The 10,880-nt window shown below is 39.9% G+C and overlaps 1 protein-coding gene across 1 annotated transcript in view; it reads right to left on the bottom strand.

Moving 5' to 3' along the window:
- Window positions 1-601: 601 nt before the first annotated feature.
- Window positions 602-10,880, bottom strand: part of DDX10 (DEAD-box helicase 10) — a 194,397-nt gene continuing 184,118 nt past the window's right edge. The window contains exon 18 of the mRNA XM_052813079.1: window positions 602-1,111. Coding sequence (XP_052669039.1) covers window positions 922-1,111 — 190 coding nt within the window. The 3' untranslated portion in view covers window positions 602-921. The remainder of the gene's footprint in view (window positions 1,112-10,880) is intronic.

Here is a 10,880-nt window from a genome sequence, read left to right as displayed (position 1 = left end):
TCCCCGGGAAAAGGACTCACATAGCATATGTGCTGCTCTTCATCAAGGTGCAGCGGTTATGGGTAAGCACGCACAAGATCTGCAACAAACAACCATGGTTTGATGGGATGAAACTTGAAAATATGCTCAACAATAAATTATTTTTCTTCATTATATTTGGTCATAACAAAAAAAAGTAGCTCCCTTCCAGTTTTAAGTCTGCCACAAAATCTACCTTGTAACCAATTTTACCAGGCAGTGTTATGCTCTACCTTTTTGTGGCATCACTGTGTTCTCATTCACATGGTATTCAAATGTAGGGTTCGGTTTTAGCTTCTAAAAGCCGTTTTCTGAATTGCCTAACACCAGTGACAGAATCATAATAGAAATGATAACTGAAGGATAAATAAATGCTTTCATAAGAAAGCTGAAAGAGACACCAAAATTTTACACCAAGGCTCAGAAATTTTTATTAAAATATTTTTAAAATATGTGCATGATACACAGAAGAAAAAATGCATTTTATTTTTAAGTAATATGATTTGAGCTGCCAACAGTATTTCTTCTTTAATAATTTTAGTACACATTTATCTTATAAAATAACAAACCTGTCACAGTCAAGAAAGGAGCATCCCGTTTTATTTAAAGCAAGATGAAAATAAAAAAAGATAATTGTTTCAGAACTTGGAGATTTTAAATTATGAATGTGTTACTGCAAAATGACATCTGGGGATTTAGGTTCTAAAGTTCGTTTAGAAGCCTTATAAATCAAACGAAATATTGTCTATAATCTATGAGCCAATCTAAGGCAATCCCATTGCACATGGAACTCATTTATCTGTGTCCACTGGTACCCAGCTGCCCAGATGCCAAATTCATTTTGTGTAGACTACTGACAAAATTGTGGAGATGTCTCAGAAAAGAAAACGTGCAGAAAAATAATTAGCTGTGACTGTTGAGCAGATGTAGTACAAGCTCTTCATCCTCTACCAGAGAAAGCCCAGTATCTAATGGCAAATAGGGGTCTTCCTCTTGGCTGAATTTCACCTTCTTTCTTTTCAGTGGCATTTCTTCTGCTGTGGTACTATTGCTATAGCTTCTTTTCTTTCTTCCACTCTTCTCCTCCAGTTCACTGCAGAAACAAATCAATTACTCTTTTTTACAACTGTGGTAATCAATATCATCATGTAATCAAACAATTCATTTTAAATAAAGCAAATTTATGTCAAGATAAGAGCAAACAAAATTACAATTCAGAAGGGTGAAGCAATAGAAGCCGATGAACTCTGAATATCTAAATTAGAACTGCTTTCAGGCCAAGGTGGTGGTGGATGTTCTGCAGTCTTAATTGATTACAGAGTATCAAGATATTGCTATCAGTCTTATCTAATATTTGCTGCCTTATAGAGTGACAGACAACTCGACAAAACCGATTTAGTGATGTCAGTGGACCTTGACATGCATTCAAGATGTAGTCTAAAATAAATATGCGACAAAAATAAAATGAAAATACATGAACTGTCATTTCATTGGTGAATCCTTCACTTAATACAGTTTTGATTTAGGTCCATCTCATTCAAGCCACTCTTTCCCCTTCTTTCAGAAGCTTTCCTTGGAAGCTATTAACCACCTCTTTGCCATGAGAGGAAGAGAAAAACCCAAACCCAGTTATTTTCCCTGGTGAATTCCTTTTTCTTCTGCTGCTTTTCTTAAGACTTGAATGAATTGCCTTTTGCAGCCTTCAATTTGGACAAAATGGCTACATATTTGCTTTAATACTTTGACTTCTGTCACATGGCCACATGACAGCAACAGGAGGAAAGCCCAAGCTTTCATGCATCTTCATGTGGTTTTTGTCCATAACATAGAAAATTTGCTATAAATCATCTTATCTAAGATTAAAATAATCTAATCTAACAAAATCTGTTCTAAGATATAATATCCATGTACCAGGTTATAGGCAGCTGGTTGTCCTATGCTGCAGGGTAGAATTCATACCAAAAAAAGCAGAATGCCACCTCTTGCACCCCAAGTCATTCTCTCCAAACAAGTGAACTGAAACAAAGCAGCATTCTCAGTTTTTCATGTTTGTATTTTAAAGAATATAACAAAAATAAAAATGGAACTTCAAAGACTGAGTTTATGCTTTTCTAAAATAGATGGTTAAAGTCAGATTTTCAATTAAAATTTGGCAAATTTCTACCCAGAAAATTCAATTTACTTTTTAAAAAAAAAGTTTCAACAAGAATTTTTTTAATTGCCTTAATTTTTATAATTGCTTAAGTGTAAATGTAATGTTTGTGAAATATTTCATTCGGAAATATTGTTTAGAGACTTAACAATTAGAAACAGCAGTTATAAAAATTACCTCAAATTCGGGAACACTGTCCTTTGAACCAACACAGCACAGGAACCCAATGCCCAATTCAAACCACCTTCAGCTGCCCACCTTGTTTTTCCATTAAGAGGACTAGTTACCAGTCTGTGAAACGCTGGTTTCACCACTCACTGGAAATCAGCCTAACCCAAACATTAACCCCAAAACACAGCAGTTTTCAAGAAGTTTCCGAGAGCTTTCCGAGAGGGATTGGCAGCACAACACATCCTCCTCTTCCTGGCTCGTACACTGTGCTTTCTGGCTGCCTGTCCATTGAGATGAAGGAGTAACATGAGATCTGATGGCCTTGCACTGGACTGCAGATGTGTTACGTACGTCCCTCTCTCGTCCATCCCACCTTTCATGGAAGAACAGTGCCAACTCCTGCCTACTCATTACAGCACACAGAGAGAGGAGGGAAATCCTATGAGAAACACCTTGCATTCCCACAATTAAAACAAACAAAGCACCCTACCTTTATATTGTCCTTCCCTGCCTATCCAAAAGAAATAGTGTAAAGCAACCTGATCTAGTGAGAAATGTCCCTGCCTACGGCAGGAGAGTTGGACTAGATGATTTTTAATGGTCCCTTCCAATCCAAACCATTCTATGATTCTATGAATAGCTGATGACTGTGCACCAAATACTTTTCCTAAAATTGGGACATTTCAAAGGATATAGCAACTTTGCCGGCTTTGAGCTGTCATTCCCATGGGGGTGGCTTTTCAGTGCTTGCTACCAACATTTATTTTATTCCTTTTCTGGGGAAAGGACTCTATTTCTCTCTGTAGTGCTTAAGATACTCCATAAATGCTGAAGCTATACTGACAGTAGATAAAAATACTTTAAAGCCCTAAGACTTCTCACTTTTCCAAGTGGCCAGTGTGGGTTTGGGCTGGAGTTTCATGGTGTTTGCTTTGATTAGGACGGAGTATAGGGGTTCGCTTTAAAAGTGTAAGGCTGAAAACTCATGAAGTAAAAGCATTTCAGCTTGTTTGCAAAAGAGCCAGTTATTTCCGGCATTTAAATGAAGACCAGTTTGCATTCATAATTGACTAATGCTTCATCTAGGACATTAGTTCAAAACATCTTAGCAATTAAAACAATGCAGAAGTCTCACAAGTTATGAAATAGCAGACTTAAAATACCAAAAATTATACTCATTTTTTGAATTTAAGGCCCAGAGGCTTAGATGTCTGTAAGATATAATATTTAAATATGAAACCCATTCAGAAGGAACTGTGAGATTTCTAATTTTTTCCACAAACAAAAGCACATCAACACAATTATGATTAATTTTCATCATAAGCTTTGTGGGAAGATTATGCTGAGTCAGGCTGTTCCTTATTATTACTGAGGGATCATGGTGCTTGATTAGTAGTGCATACTAAAGATATACCTACACATTAGCAGGTGTATTTTCACACTTATTTGACCCCTACTGGCGGTAAGCTGGAGAGGTGAATAAGGAGGAATGTATAACACAGAAGCAGCAGCAGCAAAGCCACCGAGTGACGAAGAGAACTAAAGGCTTGTGTTTTCATGATGCACAAAAAGCAGAAGCAAAACAGTATTTGATAAAGGCAACTTAGGAAGGAACGCAGAGAGTCATGTGGAACGTGCAAATAAGATGTTAATAATTTTGAGATGCAGAGAGAAGACAGACAGTGCCTGTCCATAGAATGGTTTGGGTTGGAAGGGACCTTTAAAGATCAGCTAGTCCAACCCCCAACCCTGTTCCTCCAGGATGGATTTTTACCAGCGATGGTTTGGGTGGTTTGGAGAGTGGCTGTACTACCCTGGATGAGCAGTCAGAGATGTAGCTTTTACAAAGGGTGAGAGTGGCAATTTTAAAAGGAAGCTGGAAAATCACCAGGAGAGATGTCTGGCATCATGATGCCAAGGGGTATCCTGAACTCCACCTGGGTGCTTTACCTTAGCTGTTTGGACAGAAAGCTCTTTGGAGGAGACGTAATAGGTGTAATTCTCAGGTGTGCTTGTAAAAGGGCTGACTGTGTGAAAGCAGCTATACAGGGATGATTTCTGCACTTATTGTCAAATGAATTCCTCCTCAGACTCCGTCAACCGAAGGCCTGTCAGCCCACACTGCAGAGCCAATCTTTTTATCATTGGTCACTTCCCATGGACATAAATGGCCCCTTATTCCTCACAAGCACACAAACTGATGCACTACCAGCTGGCGTCCACAGATAGCCAAAACAAAATAAAGGTATTCTAAGGTGAACTATTTTCTAACAGAACAACACAGTGAGAAAGCAACCCCACAATTCAGATCCAAACCAAAGCCAGTGCATCTTTTCATCTTCTATTTATAACACTTAGAGCATGGCATGTACAGCTGGATTACAATTCCTTCCTTTTACCATCTGGTGCAATTTAGGTTTTCAGCTGCCTGAACGACCCGTGAGGTCTGAAGCTGCCTGATGGAAGGATTTACTGGGACAGGCTGTGTTTACACAGGCGAGGAGGTACTAACAGCCGCCTTATCAACAGGCACAGTAATTTCTGTGGTCACCGTTTGCACAGCTGTAACAACAAAGATACTATCATTTGATAGGTAATGTTTATTACTCAAACACTAAAGCACGGTTTATGAATCCTATCTCCTAAATAAATGCCAGCATATATGAATGGCATCTGGGAAACAGGGGATCTACCTATGACCCTGATAACTATATACCAAGAAACTCTAATTTAACTACTAAAAAAATAATCTCACAAGTGTGTTTTGAGGTGATACTAGGAAAAAATAGAAAGCTTTTAATTGTTAGTATTTAACTCACTTCTGGCCTTCAAGGTATGTCTTGACAAGCTGTAAGGTTTAGATTTTAAGTGCTTGAGAGCCAGCTATTTGAAATGTGTGGCCACGCAGCCAAGTTGCTGTTGTTTAAACAACGTAATACTGTGAGATCTCTAGACAGGCTGTGCTCCAGTTAACACTTATCAGATCTTGCTTTGGAGCCTAGGTTTACCAGCACTGCTCTGGAAACAAACCTCCCTCGCCACTGAATTGCAGGCCACGAGTCAAGTTTCCAGGCTGCAACAAAGCACACGTGAGCTCTTTCCCAAAGAAATGTACAGGAATAATGAATGAATCTGCTAATAAAATACAGTTCAGAAAAGTTAGGACTAATTTATCCCAAAAATATTGGCATTTTTCTAATCAAACATGCTGTGCCACAAATCTTTTTCCATGTAATAAATTTTAATTCACAAGGCCATGGCAGCAATCCTAATGAAGATTAATTACTGCAGTCCCTTCCATAAAGCCAAATGCAGCTTCTTTCTTACTTGCTGTCAGAATGCTACAACACACAGAAATGGTAATGAAAATATATCATGTTGTGTTATTTCCTAGATCTGGACAAGCTGGATCGATGGGCCAAGGCCAATTGTATGAGGTGCAACAAAGCTGAGTACCGGGTCCTGCACTTGGGTCACAACAACCCCATGCAGCGCTACAGGCTTGGGGAAGAGTGGCTGGAAAGCTGCCCGGCAGAGAAAGACCTGGGGGTGTTCGTTGACAGCTGGCTGAATATGAGCAGCAGTGTGCCCAGGTGGCCAAGAAGGCCAATGGCATCCTGGCTTGTACCAGAAACCATGTGGCCAGCAGGACTAGGGCAGTGATCATCCCCCTGTACTGGGCACTGGTGAGGCCGCACCTCGAGTCCTGTGTTCAGTTTTGGGCCCCTCACTGCAGGAAAGACATGGAGGTGCTGGAGCATGTCCAGAGAAGGGCAACCAAGTTGGTGAGGGGCCTGGAGCACAAGTCTTATGAGGAGCGGCTGAGGGAGCTGGGGCTGTTTAGTCTGGAGAAAAGGAGGCTGAGGGGAGACCTTATCACTCTCTACAACTACCTGAAAGGGGGTTGTAGTGAGGTGGGGGTCGGTCTCTTCTCCCAAGTAACAAGCGATAGGACAACAGGAAATGGCCTCAAGTTGCGGCAAGGGAGATTTAGATTGGATATTAGGAAAAATTTTTTTACTGAGAGTGTTGTCAGACATTGCAACAGGCTGCCCAGGGAAGTGGTTGAGTCACCATCCCTGGAGGTATTTAAAAGACCTGTAGATGTGGTGCTTGGGGACATGGTTTAGTGGTGGACTTTGCAGTGATAGGTTAATGGTTGGACTTAATGATCTTAAAGGTCTTTTCCAACCTAAACGATTCTATGAATCTATGACTCCCTTGCTGGCCATTCCACTGATGTAAATCAAAACAGCTCTAAAACTAGATTTATAAAAAACAATTGCAGGAAAAGGGATGAATAATCTACTTGTAATGAAATACCAGTGTAGTAGTACTAAGAGTAAAAGACAACTGTGTCTTGGAGCCGAAGTACCAGAATCTAGAAGAAAAAAGAATTTAAATGGAAACCAGAGCAGCAAGAGAGTATGCTTAATATTTCTTACTATTGCACAGAAAGTTTACAGAAGATTTGACAGGAAAAAGCACTCAAAACAGCCATCAACATCTTGCTTCTGCTCTGAAGTCACCTTTACTTTCTAAAGGATCTAGTGGACAAGTGGCAGTGGACTCCAATCAGATGTCTGAAGCTGTAACAGCACTTTCCTTCTCCATTCCTGTCACAGACATTGCTGACCATAAAGCAGCAGTACCTGACCCAGCCCTGAACCACTGGAGTTTCCATTCAGTGTATTTGGGCTAAGCAATTGTAGCTTATCTTTATACACTCGTCTGAAAACTGAAATCATTCAGGGGTTGATTCTCATATGGATCAAATATCACTGCTCTGGGTCGAAACTGCTCCAGCTGGAGGTGACCGTGGCTTCAATGAAACCATTTTGATTTGCTGTATGTCCCCCTGTCAGAGGCTTAACCTTCTCTGAAATGTGCTGCTGCCTTTGGAGATGCAGCTAACCATCTACCTAACCCTTGCATCCATTCACTCCTCCTCAGCTTCATCTGACACTGACATTCTTCAAATCTGTTCCTCCTTTTCTTTTGTGTGACCACTATCCTCTTCTAATTGTTGATAGCTAATTTCTGAACTGCAGAGTTTCAGTAAATACTCATCCCGTCTCTCCTTCATTCACACAGGCACTTGCTGATGACATACTATATTTTTTTCTTTTTTTTTTTTTTTAAGGTAATTTCTGTAGCTGACAAGTTTGACCTGCAGAGCATAGGTTACCAAATTTCACTAGGAAATTCTACCACCAGGTCCATTTCATATAGTGAGCTACAGTATAACTATTAATAAAGACTTTCATGGCATAAGAATATCACATCTCTATCAACAGCAATCCAATGCCTCAATGTCCAATTTTGCAGCTAAACAGCATGATCAAGCCCTTAAACAAAGACTTTTTACAATGTCTGTCTTATGGTGCTTTTCTGGCCATCACAACATTAACTTCTGACCTTCACAAAGGCATTGATATGACCTGAATAATACACATTAGGGGGAGCACCATGATTCGCAGATGAATCACCTCAAAAGACAATGTAATGTCAACTGCACCAAGAATCACATAAAACTTAGCAGGTCAACATCAGCATCCTGGTATAAGACGAAGGTATAAGAAACTGCATTTTGCCCATAATTTTTATAAATAAAGGTACACAACCAAGCAGCACTGACTGCTGACTTGCACACCTGTCAGCTGGTGACTGGCCATAAAATCACAAACGAAACAGTACCAGAACTAAGACATTTCTCCTTTCCCCTCATGTCCAAGATCTTTTCCATGCTGATGTAAGAGTTAATGCAATCAGTTGCACGTATTAAAGATTTAAAGAAGGTAACAATGAGGTCAATCATAACCGTGTTCTTCCCCAATATTTTTATTTAAAGAGATTGAGGGATTAGAAATATCAGAAACTCAATTTGACTGCAAAATAAGTATTTAAGAAATCCAGCTGCTTTTCTTCCACCCTATTTGATACACTTAAATTTTTCACCTCATTAACAATTTACATTGATAGCCTTAAACCAAATATGATGAATGTTGCTAGATATACAAAAACTAATCTCATATTACATGCTTGGAGTCATTAATTACTTTGCTCAGAGAGGTATGGCTGGAAGGGAATTTTATTCAAAGGAAAATTTAACTCATGATTTGTATAGCTCCCCCAATTTAAAAAAAAAATGCTGGGGGGGTGGGAGAAAAGATTAACAATGTTTTTGACTCCTTAAACCATGGATAGATGGTCTATTTCTAAAGACTGTTGAAGGAAGATGCCCTAGGTCTCACACACTTGGTTTGCATTATCCCTTTTAGAAGCATTTTTCCCCCCTTAAAGCAAGTAGCAGCTAGCGTAGCCCAACATACTTCTATTTTAATCCAACACTTTGAGGAAAATCCCTGAATTTTAGAAATATAAAACAGAATAGAGTTGTATTTTCTAATCTCTAAACCTAATTTCACTGTGTGCTACTCTTGGCTGATTTGTTTTTGTTAAAATCATGAGGTCAGTATTTCCCAGTCCCAAGAGCAACTCATCATACAATTCAGAGACAGCTCTAAGAGAGGTGCATGAGGCATGAGTGTTGATTTAACAGAAAACCCCTCTTTCCCACTGGCAGCAAGATTTCTTGCCTATTCTCGTATTTATTCTTCTTGACGCACCAGATCCTCATCATCCTCCCTCCTCCTTTCATGCATACATCCCCTCCACCTCTTTCTCCCTCATGCAAAATCAATGCCACTTCTCCATGGCCTTATGCTCACCACCAGCCTCTTCAGCTAACACTTTCCTTTACCCAAAGGCTTAGTGGTCATCCAAATTCTCTTGCTTTTCTTGATTTCCTCTTTTTCCAGCCCTAAATTAATTTCCTTCACTGCATCTTCCTCTTTCGGTTGTGCCTCTGTTTTCACAAAAGCCTCCTAAGAGGTGCTCAGAGCACCTCACAAGCCTCCAGACATACCTACACTGAGCCCCAAAACTGACTTCAGAGCTAGAGAACAGACCACTGCATTTTTCACCCACGCACACCTAAAGAAACGTGGCTTCATCAACACTGCCTACTGGAAACAGTCCTTGGCCTGTCCTACTGCAACAAAATACACTGGGATGTTGCCCAGAAGAGCTCTAGTTGGCACCATCTGAAGTCACAGCAGTTGTGGACAATACAAACAATCATGTGTCACTACTTAAGCCCGCACCCTGGCCAAATCCATTTAGCCTGTGAAGACAGGACTGATGCTCCCCAGGCAGGCCCAAGCCAGGACAGGATTAACTGCCACATGCTGTGCTGCACACCAGAGCCATCAATGGCTCTTAATTCTGATACACTCCTTTCAGGCACTTCTACAAATGTAATTTTGTCCTGGACCCTGCCATCTTCCAAACCTATCAGTACGTTGTTGCCCACTGCTCTTGCCCTCGTGAGCATCCCACAGTTTTTCACTCTCCTCTTCCTTTTGTATACCTGCCCTGGCTGTTCTCACCACTCACTTCAATTTAATTACTATCCTTAGCAATGACTGAAAAATCCACTTCCAGCCTGTCCCCAGCTATGATATAATACAATACCAGTGTCTCTGATATCTGCTTCTGGAAATTGCTGATCATAATAAACTCAAAATTGTGGTCTTTGATGTTGAAGGTTTATCTATAGTACTTTTCCAATCAGAGCAGTGCCTAAACTGATGTGGCCTCTTCTAGAAAGCTCTGAAAGCCAGGTCTAGCTAGGCTGTTTGAAACTGCTCTTTGGGTCCTTGTTAACTCCCATTCAGCTTAAATGCTGGAGAAGAACTTGAAGCAATTTGACTCACTTTCCAAATTTCAGTCCTCTTGCCTTTGTAACAAAGGCAGAAAACATCTACTATCCATTGCCCTAGTCCTCCAGCAAACACAGACAAGACTGAAAAGCAAGAAAGTATTCAGTCTGACTGGGTAAAGATGGAAAAATGAACAAAAACCTTTAAAAATCCCCTTGGAGGCAGTTAAGGACCCTTCCTATTATTAAAAAGTCAACTGAAATTCAGGGCAAACAATTGAGACCAGTACTGTGTCCTGAAGTTGACAGAGGCTTGTTATGAAGCTTCAAGTGATGGCAGTTCTTGAGTAACAACATATTTGTTACTCCAAGAATGTCTTGCTCCAGCCAGGGAAAGCTTAAACGCCCAAACTGCTACCAAAAAAGTGACCCAGCCTGATTATAACCCCCAAAGCACTAAATGGACATGACAAATTTACACAAAAATTTTACTTAAGGAAGCAAAACTGAATTGCAACATAAAATGAATGCCAAAAAAAGGTAACTCTAAGTCAGCAGGGTTTGCATGGCCAAAATGTGCCGATATTGCATGTGAAAATCGTGACAAAATTTATGTTTTAACAGTTCATTTGCAAGACCGCCTTTTCAAGAACTGAATAATGTTGAGATTTTAAATGGCCATCAACTACATTTTCAAACACGTAGAAGATCTTAAATCCATATATCATCTTAAAGAAATTATAATACGTGTTTTATTTGATGAGCCTTGGCATCTCTTGTTCCAAATCTGAAATATGATTTTTAGACAACTTAGCT

This window comes from Harpia harpyja, chromosome 17 (assembly GCF_026419915.1).
Source record: "Harpia harpyja isolate bHarHar1 chromosome 17, bHarHar1 primary haplotype, whole genome shotgun sequence".
Classification (NCBI taxonomy): domain Eukaryota; kingdom Metazoa; phylum Chordata; class Aves; order Accipitriformes; family Accipitridae; genus Harpia; species Harpia harpyja.
This window is presented reverse-complemented; position numbering and strand designations above follow the sequence as displayed.